The sequence below is a fragment of the Garra rufa genome, chromosome 11, assembly GCF_049309525.1.
Source record: "Garra rufa chromosome 11, GarRuf1.0, whole genome shotgun sequence".
NCBI classification, from domain to species: Eukaryota; Metazoa; Chordata; class Actinopteri; order Cypriniformes; family Cyprinidae; genus Garra; species Garra rufa.
The window spans coordinates 1,232,581-1,259,567 of NC_133371.1; the positions used below are offsets into that span (position 1 = coordinate 1,232,581).

Consider the following 26,987-nt stretch of genomic DNA (forward strand, 5'->3'; position numbering starts at 1 on the left):
TTTGTCTTTATTCCTGTTCTGTCCTTTTTGTATCTGTTTAAAGTTTGTATAATGATAATAATAATAATAATAATAATAATAATTACAAAAAGTTAAGCTATTATATATAATTGTATATTTTATATTTAATACATAGATAAGCAAATTCTAATTTTCGAATGAATACAATTACGTTTTTAAATGCAAAATTATCCTTTAAAAAAATCTTTAAAAAAAAAATAAAACGCCAGCTACATAAAAAAGGCACTTTTTCCAATACACTGATTCTCCAGTTTTATTTGTATACAATTTAATTTTCATTTATGTACGTGATGCTGTAGGGCCTAAATTAAACTCAAAGTGTAAAATGTGTTTTCACGAATACACACACACACACACACACACACACACACACACACACACACACACACACACACACACACACACACACACACACACACATATACATACATATATATATATATATATATATATATATATATATATATGATTATATTTAGTTTATTAGTTTATTCTGGGCCATAATTTGAGGGCCATTGTTTTACATACAATTCCTTTCACAAAAACTTTAAGTGTGGAACAAATTTTAACAGTCTTCACAGCTTTCTTATCAGTAGATATTGAAATCAGATTAATATAATTTTCCATATCTCTTAAGAAGACCACAAAGAAATTTAGAATTTGAGAATTTACATTAGTGAATATAAAATTTGCTTAAGGAAAGAATTAAATTTATAATAAAACATTTTTGTGGGGTCTGCGTCAAAACACCCAAACAGAACAAAACACCCATTTCTCATTTGTAAAAGCACCAACATCGTAAAAAAATTCCTGAGTGTAGTGACATGACCAAAATAAGGGTTCCACTGTTTCATCAGCATTCAAACAAAACGAACATGTTAGCTCTACTTCAGCTCTAAACTTTTGTATAAATTTCTTTACAGGATAAAACCTGTGGATCAATTTGTGCATATTATGTACATGTGTCTCGTCAACTTTTATTTTCCACAAACGTCACTTCCGGCCGGTCTTTTAATCGTCTGTGGTTTCTGTTTTCTCTCTGCTCAGTTGGCAAGATGGCGTCGGAACCGAACAAGACAGAAATTCTCACCATTTTTAAACGTTTGCGCTCGATACCAACAAACAAGGTAAAACACGAGTTCGTATTGAAATATATCCGTGAATGTTTTATTTGTCGTTCTAGGCTGTTCAGAGACATTAATATGTGTGTTTCATGTGGGATTACGTGTCATTTGTTTGTCGTTAAGCCGGTGCTGGTGGGGCCTGGGTCCCATCAAACACGTAATGTTTACTGTCAACATCACACCGTAAAAATAGTCCTGTGTCAAGTTATCAAACACTAATGACTCAATATTGACAAGCTATCAGGACTAAATGAGCTGTCTTGAAAGAAATCAGTTGTTTGCGGGTTTACCGGCTGTAACGTTACCGCTTACACGAGAATGACGCAGTGTCGATGGAAAATGACTCATCCTGTAATAATGTACCTCAAAACCCCTGGAGCTCCCTGTGTGGAGTGTCCCAAAGATGGATCTAACTCATTTATACATGTAAAATGTGTTTAATAGAGCATAAAATCGCTAATTAATGTCCATTCTGATTAGTTAATGTTTTGAAACATGTATTTTTCTTATCTGATGTATCTATCTATTATTAGTTTTTTGTGAACATGTTTGAACATCTGAAGAACATCTGACTGTTTTAGTCTTCAAGTGCTGTTCAACTATTTAGCTTGAGCCCATAAATTGCCATTTTGAGGACTGGACTGTAAATTATATATATATGAATATATGAATGTGGCCCTGGACCACAAAACCAGTCATAAGTGTAAATTTGTCGCAATTGTGATTCTTACATCATTTGAAGCTGAGTAAATAAACTTTCTATTGATATATTGTTTGTTAAAACAGGACAATGTTTGTCTGAGATACAACTATTTGAAAACCTGGAATCTGAGGGTGCAAAAAAATCTAAATATTGAGAAAATCGCCTTAAAAGTTGTCCAAATGAAGTTCTTAGCAATGCATATTACTAATCAAAAATCAAGTTTTTATTTATGGTAGAAAATTTACTAAATATCTTCATGGAACATGATCTTTACTTAATATGCTAATGAATTTGGCATAAAAGAAAAATCGATAATTTTGACCCATACAATGTATTTTTGGCTATTGCTACAAATATACCCATGCTACTTAAGACTGGTTTTGTGGTCCAGGGTCACATATATAAGGGAATTTAACCTTTGTTTTTAGGCCTGCTTTGACTGTGCTGCTAAGAACCCGAGTTGGGCCAGTATTCCTTATGGAGTGTTTCTGTGCATTGACTGCTCTGGGATTCATCGCTCCTTGGGAGTGCACTTGAGCTTTATCAGGTCAGTCTGGATCTCTATTGTTTTTCTCTCTTATTAAATTATGCTGTCATGTGAATGTCTGTTAAAGTTTGTAGTCATCCGTGGTGTTACAGAATGTCACATTCATTTGTTAAATCTTCAGGCAAGAGTTAATGAGTAGAATATTGTATTTTCAGATCCACAGAGCTGGATTCCAACTGGAGCTGGTTTCAGCTGAGATGTATGCAGGTTGGAGGAAATGCCAACGCGGTTAGTTATTTTTTTCCTACCCTGTAATATGCATACAATTGCATCAGTTTTCTCTTTTAAACTTAAAGAAACACTCCACTTTTTTTGGAAATAGGCGCATTCTCCAACTCCCCCCGAGTTAATAAGTTGAGTTTTACCGCTTTGAAATCCATTCAGCCGTTCTCCTGTTCTGGCGATATCGCTTTTAGCATAGCTTAGCATAGATCATTGAATCCTATTAGACCAATAGCATCGCGTTCAAAAATGACCAACGAGTTTCGGTATTTGTCCTATTTAAAACTTGACTCTTCTGCAGTTATATCGTGTACTAAGACCGACGGAAAATGTAAAGCTGTGATTTTCTAGGCTGATAAGATTAGGGAACTACACTCCCATTCTGGCGTAATAGTCAAGGAAGTTTGCTGCCGTAATATGGACGCAGCAGGCGCAGTAATATCACGCAGCGCCTGAAATTAGTTCTCAGCTGGGTAACTTCCAACGAAGAATGCTTCCTGTGCATGCAGTTGGTCACGTTGTACTGCGATGTGCTGCGTGATATTACTGCGCCTGCTTCGGCCATGTTACGGCAGCAAACTTCCTTGACTATTACCAGCTGGCAACTAATTTCAGATGCTGCGTGATATAGTTCCTAATCTTATCGGCCTAGAAAATCACATCTTTACATTTTCCGCCTGTCTTAGTACTAGATATAACTGCAGAAGAGTCAAGTGTTAAATAGGACAAATATCAAAACTCGTTGGTCATTTTTGAACGCGATGCTATTGGTCTAATAGGATTCAATGATCTATGCTAAGCTATGCTAAAAGTGATATCGCCAGAACAGGAAAATGGCTGAATGGATTTTAAAATGGTAAAAATCAACTTATTAACTCGGGGGGGAGTTGGAGAATTAGCCTATTTCCAAAAAAAGTGGAGTGTTCCAACTATACTGTAGACACTGTACATGTTACATCAATTCATCACTTCCATGTTTTTTTTTTTTTTTGCACAGATGGGATTTTTCCGCCAGCATGGCTGTACCACCAATGACACCAATGCGAAGTATAACAGTCGTGCGGCTCAGATGTACAGAGAGAAGATTCGACAGCTTGCCAACGCTGCGCTCTCCAAGTATGGCACTGATGTGAGTATACAAACCTCACACTGTTCCAACATTATCGCTGCCTAGAAAATGAACTGTGCCTCCTGGAATTGTTGTCAGCCTTGGTTATTAAAAGATTTTTGGTGTCACGCTATTAACATGCTCTAAAAGCAGAGCCTTCCAGATGGCCAAGATTTTACATGGGCATCATACATAACTTGTGTTACAACAGACCTTTCTTTTCTTTATTTATTTAAGTAGCCTGACTGTTTAACTTTTAAACTCCAATAATTCACAGAACTACTCATTTGTGGTTAGCACAAACCATGTTTATACTTGTTGCAAGTTAACTTGTATTTAATGTAGTCTGGGTCATGCATATATTTTGGATGACTTTGATTTAATGCATGCTTTTTGATGTCACAATTGTTGACTGGCAACCTACTAATATTTTTAGCTTATTGTATATGTGATTGACTATATATACGCACCCACATACAATGCTTTCTATATATATATATATATATATATATATATATTTTTTTTTTTTAATATACAGTTCAGGTAAAAAGATTACATACACCTCGCAGAATCTGCTAAATGTTAATTATTTTACCAAAATAAGAGGGATCATACAAAAGGCATGTTATTTTTTATTTAGTACTGACCTAAATAAGATATTTCCCATAAAAGACATTTACATATAGTCCACAAAACAAAATAATAATTGAATTTCTTAAAATTACCTTGTTCAAAAGTTTACATACAGTTAAGAACCAGGGATGTGAACTTTTGAACAGAATGAAGATGTGTACATTTTTCTTACTTTGCCTAAGTATTAGAGATGCACCGATTGCAATTTTCTTGGCCGATTCCGATTTTTTCAGTAAGTGTGACCTGCTGATTCCGATTTTTTTTTTTTTTTTTTTTAAGAACTGTAATGAAAGCATAGGCCTATACAGAAATATTTTCTTTAATTAAATTTATTTTATAATAAAATAAATTATTAAACATTACAGGATCTTCTTACAACAAAATGACTTTAACAACAAAATAAAGTGCTTTGTGCCTTCGAAAAAGGTATAAAATTAGTTCCTGTAACTAACATAGTATAGTTATACTAGCAAAAATCTTTTCCTTAATGTATTTTTTTTTATTTTATAATAAAAGAAATGTATAAACATTACAGCATCTTCTCATATTAAAATAACTTTAACAAAATAAAGTGCTCTGAGCCTCGAAAACATTAGAAATAAAATATAAGTGACAAAGCAGGCATACAAAAATCTACTTTTCCTCAATGAATTTTATATGGAATTTTTTTTAAACATTAATTACAGGATCATCTCACAACAATGACTTTAATAACAAAAAGTGCACTGTGTCCTCAAACAGGTAGAAATAACAATGCTCATACTAAATGCTATTACTTGAGCATTAATGGCAAATTTTCCTTGATAAAGAGAAGCATTTCTGCCTTGTCACCAGTTAATCCAGCGGTAACGTTACTACACTTCGTAACATTCATTCACATATTTGCGCTACGCCACCGCATACAGCGTCTTCACACACAGATGATATTTACTAGAGAGGTGTAACATAAATGCATCTGTAAATAAATACAAATTAAATTCACGTCGCGCACGCTTTAATTACCTTCAAATGGAACATATACGCTCTACCACATGTCCAGCCAAGCTAAACAAGCGCGTGGTTCGTGGTTGTTCCCTCACGTTGTATTTTGGCCTTATAAATGTTACAAACTGTGATCTTTGTGTCATCTTGTGTCATCGACTGTGAGTGCGCGCGCGTGGCTGTGACGTAATTGCATGCGCCGCTGGCAATAAAGGGATCGGCTAGGAATCGGCAAGAGGAGAAATTGACCGGCCGGTCACCGATCCGGGCCGATCATGAGAAAAATCGTCCGATTCCGATCGCTAGCCGATCAATCGGTGCATCTCTACTAAATATCATATTTTTTTCATTCAGTAGTGCCCTTCAAGAGCTACAGGAGATACTTGCATGTTTCCCAGAAGACAAAATAAATAAAATTTACCCTGATCCTCAAATTCAAAAAGTTTTCACCCCCAGCTCTTAATGCATTGTGTTTCCTTCTAGAGCATCAGTGAGCGTTTGAACCTTCTGTAATAGTTGCATATGAGTCCCTCAGTTGTCCTCAGTGTGAAAAGATGGATCTCAAAATCACAGTCATTGTTAGAAAGGTTTCAAATACACAAAAATGCTGAAAAACCAAAGAATTTGAAGGACCTGAAGGATTTTTCTAAAGAACAGCAGGCAATTTAACTGTTCAGGACAAACAAGGGACTCATTGACAACTATCACTAAACAAACGAACAAAAAAAACAGCTGTGGATCATTCAGGTAACAACACAATATTAAGAATCAAGTGTATGTAAACTTTTGAACAGAGTAATTTTTTATAAATTCAACTTATTTTCTCTTGTGTTTATATGTAAACATCTTTACATCAATAATAATAACTTAAAATGAATAAATGTCTTATTCAGGTCAGTACTAAATAAAAAATAACATGCATTTTGGTAAAATAATTAACATTTCACAGATTCTGCAAGCTGTATGTAAACTTTTGACCTCAGCTGTATGTTGTTGTAATGTAATCTCCTAATATGCAGCAGTTGTGTTTGTGATATTGAATAAACTTTGAACTTGAGTCACTGAACAAACTCCACGTTACACAGTCTTACGGTGTCACAATCTGTCCAGACTCAGTAGTTATGAAAACACAACAGACAGCCAGTGTATTTGGAGATCTGCATTCAGGACTTTTATTTAGACTTTTTTCCCTCTCCCATTTTGTCATTTAGCTGTGGATTGACAATTCAGGCTGTGCTCAGCCATCACCTGTGGAGAAGAGAGAGACTGACTTCTTTGATGAGCTAACACAGGTAAGCAAATGCAGAGATGTGCATTTTAATTTTCTAAATTGTATGTATTTTTTTTTTTCTTTATTAAAAATAAAGTTTGACTGTCAAAGAAACCTAGAAATATCAGGCAATTTTGTACTGAAGCTTTTTTTAGACTCTGATGATGCTAACAGTTTCTTATATTTTTTATTTTTAAAAACATATTCAAAATTCATATACAATTATAACACTCTTCAAGGTGTTTTTATTTATACATTTATTTTGCATAAAATTACAGAATACTAGGAAGTGTTTCTAACACAACAGCTGATCTTTCTCTTCTGATCAACGTAATCAATCTTTTATTTTTAATGTTTTGGAAAGCCTTAGTAATGCTATTAATGTTTTTTTTTCTGGTTCTCCTTAGCTTTTAAATGTTTACTCAGTTAGTAAACAAGTGTTTATAAAATATTTTAAAATCCTTATTTCTATTTATTGTGTTATTGTGAAGAACTGAAAAAGATGTTGATGATCTCTTTATCTCTCTTTATTTCTGTAAGATTGTGCTTGATGTGTGAATATAAAAATTGTCCTCTTACCCGCAGCCTGCCAATAGCTGGAACATGGCATCCCCATCCCTAACAGACCAGAATGGAGCCGTAACTGTTACCCCTCAACTGGAGCAGAGCAATCCTAAGAGTTCAGAGACCAGCACTCGTGAGTGTACCGCAATACACATCATAATGCATGCATTTCATCATCAGTACCTTTACATTTAATCATTTCTTGTCCATATAATGCAGAGTCTGAAGAGGGTCCAAGCATTGAAGGACTGAGCACAAGTCCTAAAGCCACAATAGGTAAGTTTTTGCCGCATTGTGTGTTTGAGCGCTCGGGCAGAATGTACATTACCATCACATCATCCTTATGTTTCCGTTTCTCCCTTCCCCACACAATTCCCTATATTACTTTTGACAGTGTTTTCTCACCAGACATTGATGAGTCACTTAAAGGAGAAGTTCACTTTCAGAACAAATAATTACTGATAATGCACTCACCCCCTTGTCATCCAAGATATTCATGCCTTTCTGTCTTCAGTCATAAAGAAATTGTTTTTTGAGGAAGACATTTTAGGATTTTTCATTATATAGTGGACTTCAGTGGTGCCCTGAATTTGAACTTTTAAAAATGCATTTAAAGTGCGTCTTCAAACGATCCCAAATGCGGTTATAAACGATCCCAGCCCTGGAAGAAGGGTCTTATCTAGCGAAAATATACAATTTATATACTTTCAAGTAAGTCAAATGCTTGTCTTGTCTTGCTCTCCCTGAACAGTTTTTTTCTGGTTCAAGACAGTTAAGATATGTCGAAAAACTCCAATCTCATGTTCTTCCTCAACTTCAAAATCATCCTTCATCGCTGTTTTACCTTTTTTGTTAAGGGTGTTTGATCTTTTTTGCATGTTCACTTTGCAAAGACTGGGTCTGTACTTCTGTAGCAATTTATGATGACTTTGAAATGATTTTTGAAGTTGAGGGAGAAAATACGATGGGAGTTTTTCGACATACCCTAACTGTCTCAACCCAGAATACACAGAGTTCAGGGAGAGCAAGGCAAGATGAGCATTTAAGGTTAAAAAGTATTTAAATTGTATTTTTTTAAGTGAAAATAACCAATTGTTTTGCTAGATAAGACCTAGTTTCTTAGCAAAACACCGAGTAGATCAGTCTGCGCTTTGTTTCCCAGCGGCCCGAAAACAAACGCGACACTCGCGTCTCCCGGAAATTCGATCAAATTCAACCAATCAGAGGTTGACTTTGAAATTCCTGAAGTGTTTCCAGTTAATTGTACCATATGCATCAGACATTTAGCCAACGTTCTGTGGGCGTGACGTCTGAGGCTGAGACTTGATAAGACCTTTCTTCCTCGGCTGGGATCATATAAAGCCCTTTGCAGCTGCATTTAAACTGCATTTTGGAAGTTCAAACTCGGGGCACCGTATAAGTCCATTATATGTAGAAAAATCCTGAAATGTTTTCGTCAAACATAATTTCTTTGCGACTGAAGAGAGAAAGACACGAACATCTTGGATGACAAGGGGGTGAGTACATTATCTGTAAATTTTCATTCTGGAAGTGAACTTCTCCTTTAAGTAAGTCAAGCTCCAGGACCTGTTCAGAAAACGAATTACGTATCCCATATACCAGTATTATAAAAGTAAAATGACAAAGTTTCTTTAAAATCATTTTTGTGTGTAAATGCAAGCCAGTAAATGTAGTTCTGCAACATTTTTTCCAAATGAATTGAAAGCCTGCTGTCTGTTGTGTTAATGTAGATGACTCAATGAGACTGACATCTGAAGAGTCTCAAACTACTAAAGGTGATTGGAATGATTTTGAAAAGCCAGGTTGCCTATTGGCTGATGAGAATGAAGCAGCATGGTTCTGCGCTTGACTGACACTTCAATTGAGTGTGTGTGCACTGCTTTGGCTCCACCCTTTTTCTTTATCATAATGTTACTGCTAAGCTGCTCATATTTTAAAAGCTTGGTGTTACTGTAAAAACAGTCTTTATATTGCTTTTAAATAATACTAATAAGGCATTTCATAATAATCATACAAAATTTAATTTAGTCAGGGTGTCATCAGGGACAGTGTATATATTGCATTGACACAATTGTTAACTGGGAATTAATCAGTTTAATTTAATTGAGAAATTCAATGCTGATCAATTGTGAAATATGCTGTTAATAGAGCTTAAAGCCTAAAGTATAATTCAGTTTTGACACAAACACTTAGCGTATGCGTACAGCTGAACATATAGCCTTTAATAGGATATTCTTTTTGATGTTTCATCCTTGTCCAATATCTGCAATATTTCTTGCTCATTTCTTATGAGCAATAAAAATGTCTCAGTTCCCTCACCGAAGCGTTCGTCTGCAGTAGTTTATGGATTATGATCATGTTTTCTCAATTAACGTAGTAAATCTAGCAATTTCTTAGTATCTTCATTTAAAATTTTCAACATTATACTTTGTTTTATATGACCTTGCCAGTTTAGAAAACTAACGCTACTGTGTGGGTGTTTCTCACACTTGAGATTTGACAGCTTTCTCTGTTCTGCTTTGTAATCAATCTCTCTCTTTTTTATCTTTTGCTGTTGGGGAAAATGGGAACCCCAACATTATATTTGTTGTTTCCATTCACGAATATATAATGTCACTCTGCTATGATGACTTCTGCGTCTGAGAACACCAGAAATGTTATGTGCACTGTATTTATACCTTAGTTTTCACACAAAAACTGAAGTATTCGTTGGGCTGCGTTGTTGAACCTGGTACATTGCTGGGAATTTATCATTTTAATGACTCAGCTACAAACATTTCTGCTACTATAGACATCTCTAGTATCTGTAACTCAGCAGTGGATCATCTGCAGTGAATGCGTGACGTCCAAACAGCTGATAAAAACATCTTTAATCCACACCACTTTAGTCCAGTTCATTAATTAATGACTTGTAAAGCAAAAAGCTGTGTGTTTGTAAGAAACAAGCCTATCAAGTCTTTTTTTCCAACCTAAAATGATTTATAATAATCTGAATTAGAGAAATACGCTGCCATTCAAAAGTCTGGGATCAGTAAGTAAGTATTAAATAAGTATTTTTTTAAAGGTCCCATATTGTCAAAATCGAAATTTCCTGGCTTTTTTCATGATAACTGAGGTCTAGGGGCTATGTAACTACCATATGAGTTTCAAAACAGTCAATCCACAGTAAACTGCACACAGCCTGCTTAAAGTATCTGTGCTTTTTCACAAGCCGCTGTGACTTCCGCAAAGATGTGACGTCCGATCTACTCAGTCACCGCCTTCAGTCACCACCCCAGCACCAACCACCGTATCACCCTCCTTTTGTCAAACCCAGACAACATCGTGTCCATAACATTGCTAAGCAACAACAACACGAAAACAAGTCGAGAAAACCCTGTTCAGTCGATAGATGTCGAAACTACATCATTGCACAGGCTTCCGAACAACGTGAATATAAGAGACCAGTGGCACGTCAACTTCAGCCTCTTTCACACAGCGATTCCAGTAAATACACGGATAATGTGTCCCATGATTTTTCCGGAGTTGTTTGATTTGGTTCATTCACAGTTGTTTTCCGGAATCTGTGCGTGCTTTACACACAACCCATAAAGACATGTGACGTTTGGATGTGAGATGTAATGCGACGGGTAGTGTTGTCACGGTACCAAAATTTCAGTATTCGGTACCAATACCATTGAAAATCCACGGTTCTCGGTACCAATTTCGGTACCAAAGCAAAACACAATAACATATTAATTGAGCAACACACTATTTTTTATTAATAAAAAAAATAAAATGTACAAAAAACAGTGCCATTCTTTATACTAATGTAAAATTTTGTTAAGTTTTTTCACAGGTTAAAAAAGTATTTGTAAACATTTTAGTAATGAAATAACATCTAAAGAAATTACAGGCATAAAAAATGTAAACAAGCTTCACCCAAAACTTTTTGTCATATTTCTGCTGCTGTTGCTGAAAAACATCTGCACTGTTGTCTGTTTTGTAGTTCGCTGGGGTCTTTCATGATCTTCCTTAATCTGCAACTGTAAAAAGAAATATAATATACTTAAGTAAAGCCATGGCCTAAGTCTGACCAGATGCAACATTAGATCATTGACACCAGCAAAATATGAATTTTCAGTAAAAAAATAACCTCAGCTGTCATAATAAATTAAGATAAGATTACATATATTTAGACAAGTGTCTATCACAGATGAAAACTGCAGTATTAAAAACACTTTACAATTTCCATTTGTTAGATAACATTGCCTAACAATAAACAGTAGTTAACATTACATGGCAATTATTCTTAGTGAGGTTAGGCTAATTTCAACATTTACTAATGCATAAAATCATATTATTTAATCTGTTAAACATGAACAAACATGATCATGTCTTTTTGTATTAAATAACATTCACAAACATGAATTAATGTTGTAAAAATATGTTTCACTTACTTTAAGTTTATGTTAGATGATGCATGAATTTGATCTTATTTTAAAGTATTACCAAACTAAACAGGGGATAAAACGTGTTTTATTTGATTGTACTTTTATTCAATCCAAACTGCATTCATATTTATCCAGTCAAGAATAAACCTAAAACGTTTTTTGACAGACGAATATTAAGGACATAGACATTGTTAACTATACATACATTTGTACATTCTCTAACACATATATTTTGGATACACATGTCATTTGTGTAAAAAATAGTAAATACATCATGTCCTTATTTTTTTTTTACTCTTAACAAAAGTTATAGGAGCGTTGGTTCAAATTCATTCTAAGGCCCAGCATAATTAGCGTTAGCCGCGCTTATGCTAACGATTCACTACACAAACGGTGATGTTTATTTCAGTCTGACATTCAAATTAAAATATGCAATAATGCTCTAAATATGAAATTAAAATGAAACTTACCTTACTTGAACTCTTTCATTTGATCCAGGAGTCGATTTTTGAGGTGTTTTAAGTTTGATGTTTCCTCCTTTCGAGAGAACCTAGACGACATCTTTTGCAAATAGTTTTTTGATGATCTATGATATTCGCCTTGTTCAGCCGCAAATCCAAACTATTTGGAGCAAGCCTGGCTCTTCTTTGTCAACAAGTGGAGTCAGAGCCGCGGCACCAGCAGCACCGCTGAATAGAGCGCAACTGTGCAGTGCGTGAGAGCGCACCTTTTGTATAGCGTATCAAGAACCGGGTTGACCGGATAGTCGGTACCACCGGTACTTAAGAAAACCTGGTACCGTAACGTTTTAATTTTTTTAGTACCGACTTGGTACCGAAGTACCGGGACTTTTGACAACACTAGCGACGGGTACGATTCACTAAACCTAAACTAACCTGAACAAACTGTGCTTCAGCGCTGATAGTGAGGAGCTGGCTCTGCCTGATCGCCGCTTCATTCCACTTTGCACTTATTTTTTTGTCATGAAGAGTCGCATGATAACGTGCATCATCACTACAACACTGCCTTTATGGTTCTGGCTTTTGTTCACACAGCGCTCTTTCCCGTAATCTTCCAGAATCAGCGCGCATTTTGAAAGGGGCTTTACTAAAGCAACAGTTATGTAGCTTACTGCATTCGGTGTTTGAAAAAGAAAAAACATTAATGATCATTCTGAAATATCCTGTTGAGTATCAGCAGGCTAGGCTCTCTCTATGGCTCTGGGCTCGGCTAAAGCATACATGACCGTAGTTACCTGTGATTGGCCTGGCTGTGCGTCACTCAGAAAACAACAGGCCAATCAGAAGAGAGGCTCATGAATATTAATTAGATGGGCCGAAATCGACCTGTTTTTGACAGAGCTCCTAAAAAAGGAGCTGTAAAAATATATTGAGATGGATTTTGGCACTTATACCGCAAATATATATTCTTAAGGACATCAACAACTAAAATAAACCTCCAGAAATGTGTACAATATGGGACCTTTAAAGAAGTCCCTCATGTTTATCAACAAAAAAACACTCTTGTGAAATGTTATTACAATATAAAATAATGGCTTCTATGTTAATATACTTTAAAATCTAATTTATTTTTGTGATGCAAAGCTTTCATCAGCAATTACTTCAGTATTAAGTGTCAAATGATCCTTCAGAAACCATTCTAATATACTGATTTTTTTATTCAATTATTTCTGAAAATATTTTCTAACAATATACACTGAAAGAAATAATACTTTTATTCAGCAAGGATGTGTAAAATTGATAAATTGATAGCAAAGACACATTTTTAGAAAAGATTTATATTTTAAATGAATGCAGTTATTCCATAAAAGTATCACAGGTTCCCAAAAACAGTTGTGTTGCCAAATATTTTTTGGAACCTGTGATTTTTTTTCTTTTCTTTTCTAACAATATACATCTTTTGTATCAATTTAACACATCCTTGCTGAATAAAAGTATTATTTCTTTCAGTGTATATTGTTAGAAAATATTTTTATTTCAAATAAATGCAATTATTTATTTATTTTTACTTTTGTCCATCGAAGATTTAGCTTTGATCACAGAAATAAATTTGATTTTTAATATATATTAAAATAGAAAAACATTATTACTATTACTGTTTTTTTTTTTTTTCCCCCTGTAAAACTGGAGTGTGTGTATCAGCTGTTTGTGGTCAATTGTAATTTTAGGTGAACTGTTGCTCTCACTCACAGACACAAAAGGTGTAATGTAGGGTTTTCTGATCTCATAAAGAGCTCTCAGGCACTTTCCAGTCTGGACTCAAACTTACACCGTGGTATTTCTGTGTACCTCCTGTCTGGATTGACTTATGCCCTGGAATGAGATTAGCGCAGCTTTTCATTGTTGATCAGGATGCAGAGGGTGTAAATCGTAAGACCGTTTTCAGCATTCGTCTGAGCACAAAGCATCCAGTCGCCCCAATTTTCTTCAAATTTATTTAACTCATTGGTTCAAAATGCAGTAGTAATGCTACATGAATGTTCCCAGGGTTCATGTGTACATTTTTAAACACACTCTTGCTCTGATAATCAATTTGATTGTGTAAAAGTGTGACCTCTTCCCCATCCTCAAGCTTTGCCAGCATGATATTTCTCAGGGCGCTGTTGGCTGTGGCCTCTATCGCCATTCACTAATCATCCTCGTCTGGACAAGTTGTGAGGAAATGGTTTCCTGTTTACTTTTTCTGACAGTGCTGTCTATTTTCAGAAGTGAAACCCTCCATTATTGGAAAGAAGAAGCCAGTCGCTGCAAAGAAAGGGGTACGTGAACAATCAGAGCTCTCAGTCACTTCCTGTTGAGGGAGTTGTGCTTCCTGATCTTGCAGTGTTCAGGTTTTGTTCTGTCAGCAGGTGTCAGTCTTGCGGCACTATACAGAAGCTAGAACAGTTGCTCTACCTAAACATGTCTGCATGGTTAAATCTTTTAATAGTAGTTAAACATAGGCTTTTTTTTTGTTTAGGTCAAATCAAATTACAGTTTACTTTTTCATACTTTCATAACAATTAAGCATAATGCTCTCATTCTCATTCATGAGAATGACACTTTTAATATTATTGTAATGCAATAAGAGTTGTACTTTAAATTCTACTGTATTTATATTATTTAATATTAAATATTAGTTATTTTGTAACTTTATAAATGCAATTAAAAAAGGTGTTGAACAGTAAGATTTTAGTGTTTATTTTTTTGATAATTCTCTTCTGCTCACTAAGCCTGCATTTATTTGATTCAAAGTACACCAAAAACTGTAAAATCTTGAAATATTTTTACTATTAATTATAAATAATTGATTTCTGTTTGATATATTTTAAATTTAATTTATTCCTGTGATCAAAGCTGAATTTTCAGCATCATTACTTCAGTCTTCAGTGTCACATGATCCTTCAGAAATCATTCTATTATGCTGATTTCCTGTTTAAGAAATATTTATTATTAGTAGTAGTATTATTATCAATATTTAAAACAGTGGAGCAAATTTTTTTTTTAGGATTATTTGATGAATAGAAAGACCCAAAGATCAGCATTTATCTGAAATTAAAAAAAGCTTTTGTAACGTACACTATACCATATAAAAGCTTGGGGTCAGTAGATTTTTTTTTTTTTTTTTGAAAAAGATAAAAGCATGATAGAAATGAATGCTTTTATTTAGCAAGGTTGCTTTAAATTGATAGTGATGATAGAGACATTTATAATGTTACAAAAGATTTTTATTTCAGATAAATGCTGATGTCAAAGAAACCTGAAAAAAATATCCTCAGCTGTTTTTAACACAATAATAATTATGTTTTTTGAGCAGCGAATCAGAATATTCAAATGATTTCCGAATGATCATATAACTGGAGGAATGATGGTAAAAATTCAGCTTTGAAATCACGAGAAATTACATTTTACAATTATATTAAAATAGAAAACTGTAATTTTAAGTAGTAAACATTTCAAAATGTTACTGTTTTGCTGTACTTTGGAACAAATATATGCAGGCTGGTGAGCGGAAGAGACTTCTTAAAAAAACAAACATTAAATCTTACGGTGCAAAAACTTTTGACTAGTGTACATATGTTTTATTCTATTAATATATTTCATTGATCATACATAGATAGATAGTTGGCAAGAGAGAGAAATAGAATAAAACATTTTAGTATGAGTTTAGTATGTTCATAAGTTTCATAATACACTTTATAAAACAGAGTTCAGGTCCTTGATTCTGATTGGCTGAGCCACGTTCAAAGCTGTTGTAAATTACTCTACAAACAACTTTGTTGCAACCACAACCGTTTCTGAGGAACTACATTGTTTGGCGGAAGGGTAATGTTTTTATAAATATCATTACACGTTATTTGCTCTGTTTTATTTTGTGAAACCTTGCTACGTATATGAAATAACCATTTTATAAAAGGAAAGCCCTGTGAAGCTGTCTAACAACGCTCTTATAAATTCACTGTAAACCATGGCTTCTTGGGGCTTATTGCTTTATGTATAAATAAGCATTCAAATATAAACCATTTATAAAAGCATATACTGTCGCTCAACCTCAAAATATATTCGCAGGAAGTGTTGAAAATACAATAAATAAATGTCTTTACACTCTATTATCATTTTGATTTTAGCTTGGCGCTAAAAAGGGTCTTGGTGCCCAGAAGGTGAGCAGCAAGAGCTTCACTGAGGTGGAAAAACAAGCCCAGGTGGCAGAGAAGATGAGAGAGGAACAGGTCGCTGAGGCCAAGAAACAAGCCGAAGAGTCCATGTGAGTCTCCAGATGCCACCAATTCAAAATCTCTCGGACATTTGCAGATGTTTTTCTTAAAATGAATTGAATCATTTCTATCGAATGGTTAGCCATATATTTGAGTAAAACTATGGCTCCTCTAGCAGTGCAATCAGAGCTATAGCTTCAGCAGTTTTTTTTTTTTTTTCTCCTGATTGCGCTCCCTCTTTTCTCACAGAGTGGCCTCGATGCGACTGGCCTACAAAGAACTGGAGATTGACAGGAAGCTGGAGGAGAAGAAACTGAAGAACCTAGAGGGGAAGAAGAAGGAGCAGGCGGAGAGGCTGGGCATGGGATTTGGCAACAGGAGGTAAAGACACGGCGGCGACCTCGATTAAACCTCTGTCACGTTAATTACATCACTCCCCTCGAGCGTGACATCACTGTCTGCAGCAGATTAATAGTCCAGAATGCTGAGCGATGTGTGTCTGGTTGTTAGTTTTGTTAATTGTGTTGCACGTTCAGCTTAATGAGGCTCATATGATGTGACTTTGATCTTCCGCAGTGCCGTGTCTCATTCTGTGATGGCTGAGATGCAGGTGATCGAGCAGGAGACCCCGGTGGGAGTCAAATCCTCCTCTTCTCGCTCTAAGCTGGACATGTTTGATGAGCCCGGGTTCGCCTCCGGACCGCCAAAGTAAGTTTGTTTCGAACAGCGTTTGTGAATGTAGAGATGGCCACTCGAGTTAGTGACACAGACTCGAATCGCATTTTTATAGACTTCAGACTTGACCTGAAATGCCTCCAGACTTGAATCGACTCGAGGAAAAGGACTTGTGACTTTATTCAAGCCCTTTCAGCTCCGTGCACTTTCTCTATCAATCCGGACGTGAGCTGAATGTTTTTTTTTTGACGAGCCATTAAATGATTTGAGACTTGACTCGGACTCGTGACCAAAGACTCAAGACTTGACTCAGACTCCAGTGACAGACTTCAGACTTGACTCAGACTCCAGTGACAAAGACTCAAGACTTGTAAAGACCTGAGTCAAGTCTTAAGTCCTTGTCACTGGAGTCAAGTCTTGAGTCTTTTCCACTGGAGTCTGAGTCAAGTCTTGAGTCCTTGTCACTGGAGTCAAGTCTCAAGTCCTTGTCACTGGAGTCAAGTCTCAAGTCCTTGTCACTGGAGTCTGAGTCAAGTCTTGAGTCTTTGTCACTGGAGTCTGAGTCAAGTCTTGAGTCTTTGTCACTGGAGTCAAGTCTCAAGTCCTTGTCACTGGAGTCTGAGTCAAGTCTTGAGTCTTTGTCACTGGAGTCTGAGTCAAGCCGCGGTCACACTAGACTTTGAGCGTGCGAAATTCCCTCGGATGCTGCTGCAACGGTCGTGATATGACGTCATGCTATGCAGTCTTTTTAAAAAGTTAAATTCAGCACATGACAACTAATTATACATTTCAAATGTAAAAACATACAATCTACTACACTTTACCGCAGTACTGGAGTTTTAAATGTTTAAATTTAAGGTTCTTTTCATTCAGCTAGAGGTCAAGCTGTGACGTATCGATCTCCTGTTGGTCACACTGAGTCATGTGATACGATTTCGCAGGTTAGAGTTCACCAAGCTTGAACTTTCAAACGCAGCGAAATGCTTCGCACGGGCTTGCGTTACCGGTCTAACGCATTCGCATGTGTATGAATGGAAGTCAATGGAATGAAAAGTGCAGTGTGACCGCACCTTCAGGTCTTGAGTCTTTGTCACTGGAGTCTGAGTCAGGTCTTGAGTCTTTGTCACTGGAGTCTGAGTCAAGTCTTGAGTCTTTGTCACTGGAGTCTGAGTCAAGTCTTGAGTCTTTGTCACTGGAGTCTGAGTCAAGTCTTGAGTCTTTGTCACTGGAGTCTGAGTCAGGTCTTGAGTCTTTGTCACTGGAGTCTGAGTCAAGTCTTGAGTCTTTGTCACTGGAGTCTGAGTCAAGTCTTGAGTCTTTGTCACTGGAGTCTGAGTCAAGTCTTGAGTCTTTGTCACTGGAGTCTGAGTCAAGTCTTGAGTCTTTGTCACTGGAGTCTGAGTCAGGTCTCAAGTCATTGACTCAGACTCCAGTGACAGACTCAAGACTTGACTCCAGTGACAGACTCAAGACTTGACTCAGGTCTTGACAAGTCTTGAGTCTTTGTCCCTGGAGTCTGAGTCAAGTCTGAAGACTGTCACTGGAGACTTAAGTGACAAAGACTTGAGACTTGACTCGGACTCCAACAACAAAAACTTGAGACTTGACTCAGACTCCAGTGACAAAGACTTGAGACTTGACTCAGACTCCAGTGACAAAGACTTGAGACTTGACTCAGACTCCAGTGACAAAGACTTGAGACTTGACTCAGACTCCAGTGACAAAGACTTGAGACTTGACTCAGACTCTAGCGACAAAGACTTTAGACTTGACTCGGACTCTAGCGACAAAGACTTCAGACTTTGACTCGGGCTCCAGTGACAAAGACTTCAGACTTGACTCGGACTCCCAAGTTAAAGACTTGTGAACATCTCTTTGTGAATGTGTTTGCATGTGTGTAATCTGTATTAATCATTGTGATCCCAGGTACAAGGACAACCCTTTCACATCAGGAGACAGCTTTGGCTCACGATGGGACAATGATGGAGCATCATCGTTCTCTTCCTGGGCCCTGGAGAAGGAGGAGCCTAAAGAGAGTGAGGTCACCATCTCAAGCATCCAGCCAATCGGAGAACGGTTGGTCTTTCTGCTGTTCTGAATAGCATCCTGATTCAGTAGACAGTGGTTTGATTTGTGGCCGGTTTCTGACTGTTGACACAATGTGTGTCAGGTTGCCCAGCCGACGGAAGCCTGAGGTGTCTGTTCCAGTCGCAGAGTCCAGTGAAGCACGACAGAAGTTTGCCAATGCTAAAGCAATCTCATCGGACATGTTCTTTGGCCGTGAGAGCAACCCAGAGGTACCGTGAGCATACTAGAGTACATTGAGTTCTGTGACTCTGACTGGCAGTTTAGTCAGTAATTTTTTACAAATTATATTTTAAAGTATTTTTTTTTTGATCATGCAGCCTTGGTGAGCATAAAATACTTGACAAATCTTATTGATCATAGACTTTTAAACAGCTCTGTGTGTGTATGCATGTACTTTTTTTAATATCATCAATTACATCTGTATTGATTACATTGTTTATATTTTCCCCCATTAGTATGAAGCAAAGACTCGTCTAGAAGGCATGTCTGGAAGCACCTCCATCAGCTCTGCTGACCTGTTTGGTGAAGGCAGTGTCCATTCCTCTGGTAAACATGGACAAAAGTCTTATATTTGATGCCATGTTATGTAACAAGACTTGGACTGTGGCGCTCACTCTGTTACATTCATGTGCGTGTCACTATAGGCCAATCAGGATTTGACAGCGTGCTTCCCTCTGGCCCAGACATTGCACAGTTCAAGCAAGGAGTGAAGACTGTTGCAGGGAAGATGGCAGTGCTGGCTAACGGAGTCATGAACACCATTCAGGTGAACACACAAATTTCACTTTTGACTATGTACATCTAACTGGTTGTTATCGCAGAATAAACCCTGACAGACTGTTGTATAAGACTGAAAGACTTTATTTTGCTATAACAACCGGCTGGATGTACGTTATCCTGCTTATTACACAGCTTCTCGCCACAAAACTAAATAATTAGACACAAAATAATGATTTGAGTTTAAATATCTGAACACAAAGCTTCTGTGAAGAAAGTGGCAAGTTCAAACTAGATGGTATTTAGCCACATGAATAATTATGGCGATAAAAGACATTGATTTAAAGGGATAGTTCACCCAAAAATGAGAATTTGCTGTTCATCTGCTTACCCCCAGGGCATCCAAGATACTTTGTTTCTTCAGTAGAACACAAACAAAGATTTTTAACTGAAACCGTTGCAGTCCGTCAGTCATATAATGGCAGTCAGCTTTAAGGCACAGCTTTAAGGGTAAAAAAAAACATACACAGACAAAACCAAATTAAACCCTGCGGCTCTTGACAATACATTGAGCTCTTCACGCATGAAACAATCGCTGTGGATCAGAGGTAAAAAATTATATAAATACTGTTGAGTTTCTTGCACAGACCGATTGTTTTGTGTCAAATATTTGGGTCCCATTGACTGCCATTATATGACTGACAGACTGCAACAGTTTGAGTTAAAAATCTTCGTTTGTGTTCTACTGAAGAAACAAAGTCACCTACATCTTGGATGCCCTGGGTTAAGCAGATTAACATTAAATAAAAAAAAATTGGGTGAACTATCCCTTTAAGATGAAACTGAAATGCCAGCAGCTGCATTTGTATGAAACTAGCAGGGCTGGGACAATAAATCGGTGCATCACGGATCGAAAAATGATTCCGCATCGATTCTGAGATTTTCCGAACACATCGCGATTGTTTCTCCAATCAATTCTGAGTTTAGTTTTAAACAGCAGATGGCACTGCTTGCTTTAGAAACAGTCATGCCCAGCTTGTTTACAAATCCGTACACACACACACGAACCTAAAATAATCATTTATACAATCGAAAAGGTTGTATAAAAAGCGAATTACAAGGGTGTTCATAATAGGCTGTTTACATTAAAGGGGTCCTATTATGCTCTTTTTATTTTGTTTTGGGGGTGCACTAGAACATGCTCTCATGCTTGGTGCTTCGAAAAATGCATTATTTTCCACATAATGTACATTATTACAATAGCTTTCTCCCCAGGCTGGCACAAATGGCTCGATTAGTTCTGGAGTTTGATGAAGGTTCGCCTCCCGAAAAATGAAATGTGTTGTGATTGGTTAGCAGTCCCACTGCGTTGCAATTGGCGAACAGCTTAGATGGCAGTTTCAGTACCTGTAACTAAAGAGGAGATTGCGAGTCAGGATCTTTGCGACACTGACTTAGAATACACGAGTTTATTAATAAATAATTCAGATATGTCCTTACTCTTTCCTCGACACATTCGTTGTTATTTATTTTTGCCGGTGCTTGGGGCGAGTTTTAGCTTATTGTGTGCGCTTGAACACGGATTCAGCTGCGCTGAAGCACACTAAACGGCGTCCGAGTCGGTCTCGAAAGTGAAAGCGAAAGTGAAGTTTTGTGTTGTTTCCACCAGCGTGTCATTTTTTTATTCACCATATTTGATGGATGTCTAAAGTGTAAAAATAAAGAGAAGCCTAAAACAGGCCCGGGTCTGAACTATGACGTGAAAATTGGCCCAAAGCCCCCTAGCCCTAGGGGTGTAAAAAAAAAAAAAAAAGTCAGGCGCCCATCGGCCTGGGCTGAGGTGCAGCGCCTTAATGCTTACATTCAATGTTTTTTTTTTTCTTTTTCTTTTTTTTTCTTGTCCCCGCCGACTCGAGTCAAATGTCGCCCATGTCCAGAATGTGGTGACTGACCAATCAGGATTTGTGTAGCCATGTAATAATTATAAATATATTTAACACTTCCACGTTGGCTGTATTAACCCTGTCTGATGGTGTGTGTTCAGGATCGCTATGGATCTTACTGAGAGGACCGCATCAGACTGAAAAAGAAGTTGCAAGAACAGGACGCACCTCACTGCTGATTGGCTCTGGTCTGTCTTTCCTACATGAACACATCTGAGAGCGAGAGAGAGAGAAAGACAAAGACCCGGGAGCTCCCAATCTCTCCCCAGACCACTGTATACACTCTTGCTGACAGTATTTTGATTTCTTTTCGAAGACTCTCGTTTTATTTTTTCAGATGACAACAGAAGCACTGGAAAGAGTGTAAAGTTTGTTTTCAGAATCACAGTGCTTTCTGTCTGAACTAACAGTCCTGTTTTCTATGCCATGTACCGGTCTTTGATTTCAAATAGGTAAGGATCTGAAAAGTATTCTTTCCGGAATTAAACGTATAACTAAACTTAGAGCGCTAATATGTTTTCATGGCATTCTTTTTTGTATTTTAACGGTATCCGGAGACGTCAGTGCATTGAGTAAACGAGGAAAGGGAAGCCCATATGGTATATTTATACATTTTGAATATTTGAGCCCATTTCCTAAATGCGATCTATTAGATTTTAATTCATTATGATGATTTTACATTATTCGTTTGAGTGACATTAAGTAACAGTAATATTGTGCAATATGTCCTGGCATGTCAAGGACGAGTTCTTGAGGCTTTTTGTGGATGCGGATGTGTGAGTGATTCCTGGACCGATGATTTTTAAACTGAACCGTGTTTGTTTTGCATGCCAGCATAAGCCGAAGACACTGGTGCAGTATCAGATTTCCAGCATTCACTCGTATTTACAGAAGAAAAAGCACCAGGCGGATTGAGGAGGTTTACAGTGATGTGATTTAATCAACGACAACTTAAATAAGACGCCCTCAGTTTAAATGAAATGACAGCTGACAATGTTTTTTATTTAAAATTCCCCACTGTCGTCGGTTTTCTGGTAACGTGCATGTGCGATATTGTTTCCTAGTACATGCATTACAGCCTTTCTTTCCTTTTCTTTCGGGTTTTTGCCAGACTGGGAACTGGCGAATGGTATTTGTCTGCCTGTCCGTTTGTATCCCGATGCTAAATTTGAAAATAAAGAACAACAATCCAACTACCGTCTGGAATAAAAGCTATTTATTGTAGCCTGTTGAGAAGAATCTATTGAGATTTGTGTGAATAAAGATTGAAATCGCCCACAACAGCTGTTTAAGACTTTGATTCGATAAACACAACAATCATTTTATGACAGAAGGGTTACAGATAAAGTGCAAAACAAACAAGAGTGGTTATGGAATAATTAATGCACACAAACTTAAGTGTTGACCCTTTACCCTAATTAAAATGAAACCAGTACGCCGTTAACCTTATAAATCCTATGGTGTCATATACAGTTGAGGTCAAAAGTTTACACCTCCTTTCAGAATCTAAATAATGTTAATTATTTTACCAAAATAAGAGGGATCATACAAAATGCATTTTATTTTTTTGATTTATTACTGACCTGAATAAGACATTTAACATAAAAGATGTTTACATATAGTCCACAAGAGAAAATAATAGTTGCATTTATAAAAATGATCCTGTTCAAAAGTTTACATACACTTGATTCTTAATACTGTGTTGTTATCTGAGTGATCCACATGTGTTTTTTTAGTTTAGTGATAGTTGTTCATGAGTCCCTTGTTTGTCCTGAACAGTTAAACTGACCACTGTTCTTCAGAAAAGTCCTTCAGGTCCCACAAAATCTTTGGTTTTTCAGCATTTTTGTGTATTTGAAATCTTTCCAACAATGACTGTATGGTTTTGAGATCCAATTTTTCACACTGAGGACCACTCAGGGACCCATGTGAAACTATTACAGAAGGTTCAAACACTCACTGATGCTCCAGAAGGAAAAACCATGCATTAAGGGAGTGAAAACTTTTCGAATTTGAAGATCAGGGTAATTTAACTTCTTTTGTCCTCTGGGAAACATGTACGTATCTTCTGTGGCTTCTGAAAGGCAGTACTGCCCTACAAAGCAAAAAGGCAGTAACTATGCTGAGTGCAGAACTGAGAAAAATGACTTTAAAGTTATCCTGTCATCCAGCCTGTTATCCAATGTTAAAACCGTCCCATGAGGATGCCGCGAAATCACACACATTTGAGATAAGATATTTTGTCACATAACAAAGGATGCCTTGAATGTCATGAAAATAACTCATTTTTGACCAAAAATGCAGTTACTGCCTTTTTGCTTTGTAGGGCAGAGTACTAAATAAAAAATATGATATTTAGGCAAAATAAGAAAAATGTACACATCTCCATACTGTTCAAAAGTTTTCACCCCCTTCTCTTAAAGCATTGTTTTTCCTTCTGGAGCATCAGTGAGTGTTTGAACCTTCTGTAATAGTTGCAAATACACAAAAAAGCTGGAAAACCAAAGCATTTGTGGGACCTGAAGGATTTTTCTGAAGAACAGCAGGCAGTTTAACTGTTTAGGACAAACAAGGGACTCATGAACTATCACTAAACAAACAAACACAGTAACGGTAACAACACAATATTAAGAATCAAGTGTATGTAAACTTTTGAACTTTTGAGTCATTTTTATCAATTCAACTATTATTTTCTCATGTGGAATATATGTAAACATCTTTTATGCGAAATCTCTTATTCAGGTCAGTAGTAAATAAACAATAACATGCATTTTGTATGATCCCTCTTATTTTGGGAAAATAATGAAAATTTTGCAGATTCTCAAAGGGGGATGTAAACTTTTGACCTCAACTGTATGATACCAGAATTTGTGTTCAACTTCACTAAACTGTTACATTTCAATTTTCACACTTTTATTTCAAGGATTAGTTCACTTCCATAATGTCAAAAAGAAATTTAGTTTTTAAGGAAAACATTCCAGGATTTTTCTCCATATAGTGGACTTCAATGGGAGTCAACGGGTTGAAGGTCCAGAATTGCAGTTCCAATGCAGCTTCAAAGGGGCTCTACATGATCCCAGCCAAGGAATAAGGCTCTTATCTAGCAAAACGATCATTATATTCTAAGAAAAATACAAATTTATATTCTTTTGAACCACAAATGCTCATCTTGCACTAGCTCGACTTCACGCATTAAACAATCACACACGTGTAACATAGGCAGAAGCGTCGACCCAGTGTTTACAAAGCAAACATGCTAAAAAATGTAAATGTCCTTTACAAAAAAAAGGTAAAACAATGACCCTATGACCATACACCCTACCCTGTGTTTTTTTAATTGAAGTACACTGAACTAACTGCACGTGACTTTTCGAATATCATTACGCAATGCAGTTAAAAAATATATAGATTTTTATTTTTAGGTAGAAAATGACCAATCGTTTCACTAGATAAGACCCTTACTCCTCAGCTGCAATTGTGTAGAGCCCTTTGAAGCTGCATTGAAACGGCAACTTGGACCTTCAACCCGTAGGCGCCCATTGAAGTCCACTATATGGTGAAAAATCCTGGAATGTTTTCCTCAAAAACCTTTCCGACTGAAGAAAGACATGACCATCTTGGATGACATGGGGGTCAGTAAAGTATCGTGAAACTTCTCCTTTAATATGTCAGGCTTTACAGGGTTAAAAAAGAGTCTGTGCAGGTCAGGGCTTTCATGTGCTCTTATTCAACAGACGTCTTTCATCCTGTCGCACAGGGACAGAGCGGCCTCTGACCTCTCCATTCATTCAGCCATGCCAGGGAAATAGGGTTGTATTATAAAACACAACTGGATCAGAATTAGATTGATAGCGCTCCAGGCGTTACACGTTCCTGCTTCCTTCCGAAGGCCTTGATTCTTAAGTCTCTTCAGGAGTGGTAAAAGCCCCTTTGATCACAGGTACAAAAACACACATAAATGTCACCTTCTGTTATTGCATCGATAGCGAGGATCTACGGCGTCTACATACAAACAAAAGATCAATGTAAGCGTAAGTCCCCCTTTAGTCTTATTTGCTCAGCAGTTAAATTAAAAGAGGCCGATCAGAGAGCCGCATTATCCCTTTGTAGGCCCTCATTGTGTCTCTGGCTTCTCATCCATGTCAAAGCTTTGGATTTGCTTAGTCACATAATCAAAGAATAACAGGTTTAGAAACAGCAGACTGGCTATATTCGGTAAATATATGAAAGGAGCCGATTAGTAACAAACAAACAAGGAAAAACCTGAATAATGCGGATTTATGGCTTAAAACAGCCTTCGGATTCACTCATTCTAATGCACATTTAGACTCGCTGAGTAAATTAAATTCTCAGCTTGTAGAAGTTAAATTAAACACAAGTTGTGCATTCACAGCTCAGGTGAAAAGAGGATATAACAGGAGAAAGAACAAAGACTGATAGATAGAATTAGGGGTGTGCGATATGACGATTTTTGATCGTGGACGATTAAAATGTCTCCACTTTTGATGTATCTTTTAGATCCGTGTAGCTCTTAAAGCAACAGAACTAAACATGCTGCCGATTGTCATTAAAGGAACAGTTCATCAAAAAATGATTTAGATGGTTTCCCAAACCTCTATTAAATACACCTGCCGTACCTGAAAATTAAAGTTATTTGTATATTATGTGTATTTGTAACATGTAGTCTATCTTTGTTCTTATTTTTTTTAATAACTAAAAAGTGAAATTTTTATCTTCGTCCAATTTAGCCTAAACATCTGCCATTCTTTTTATGTTATATTTTGTTACCTAGTAAGGCTTTGGTTTTAAAATAGGGAAATTCGTTTGGCTGTGCTGCTTAGACAACTTGCAAAATAGTAAAACCAACATGACAAAGAATCAGGATAAAATCGTGATATTTCTGAAAAAAATTGTGATGCAATATTTTTGCCATACCGCCCACCCCTAGACAGAATGAAAGAATGATAGATAAAAAAAGAAGAATGATTGATCAGACAGAACAACAGTTAAAGTCAATGGGGTCCAAAACAATATTGGACTGCACTGACCTTTATACTGACAGAAACAAACATTTTGCGTGAATTATCCCTTTATCCCCAATTTACCTCACTTCATCCCAAAAAACAAAAACATCTTGATATTCAGGAAGAAAAACAAGCTCAGATAATTTGGTCTTAAAAAATAGACATTGTGGTGTCTAACTTTATAGACGTTCCTCATTTG

The 26,987-nt window shown here is 36.7% G+C and overlaps 1 protein-coding gene across 2 annotated transcripts; it reads left to right on the forward strand.

The window, feature by feature from the left end:
- The first annotated feature begins 1,075 nt into the window (after positions 1 to 1,075).
- arfgap2 (ADP-ribosylation factor GTPase activating protein 2) lies at positions 1,076 to 22,961 on the forward strand. Of its 2 annotated transcripts, XM_073849956.1 has the most exons (17): positions 1,076 to 1,148; positions 2,277 to 2,395; positions 2,551 to 2,623; positions 3,615 to 3,746; positions 6,551 to 6,631; positions 7,195 to 7,306; positions 7,393 to 7,449; positions 8,925 to 8,969; positions 14,354 to 14,406; positions 16,255 to 16,391; positions 16,591 to 16,722; positions 16,918 to 17,049; positions 18,943 to 19,092; positions 19,187 to 19,313; positions 19,560 to 19,650; positions 19,749 to 19,870; positions 21,866 to 22,961. In XM_073849956.1, exons 1-17 carry the CDS (start codon positions 1,077 to 1,079, stop codon positions 21,884 to 21,886), a joined length of 1,656 nt encoding a protein of 551 aa, XP_073706057.1. In that variant the 5' UTR covers position 1,076; the 3' UTR covers positions 21,887 to 22,961. The 2 variants fall into 2 exon arrangements, with proteins under 2 accessions (XP_073706057.1, XP_073706058.1); XM_073849957.1 differs by lacking the exon at positions 8,925 to 8,969.
- The last annotated feature ends 4,026 nt before the right edge of the window (positions 22,962 to 26,987 follow it).

Excerpts from the sequence above, each read along its gene's own strand:
- arfgap2 (XM_073849956.1), top strand. The coding sequence starts at position 1,077 with ATGGCGTCGGAACCGAACAAGACAGAAATTCTCACCATTTTTAAACGT. Across the intron at positions 17,050-18,942 it reads TTCGCCTCCGGACCGCCAAA|GTACAAGGACAACCCTTTCA; the intron begins GTAAGTTTGTTT and ends TTGTGATCCCAG. Across the intron at positions 19,093-19,186 it reads ATCCAGCCAATCGGAGAACG|GTTGCCCAGCCGACGGAAGC; the intron begins GTTGGTCTTTCT and ends AATGTGTGTCAG.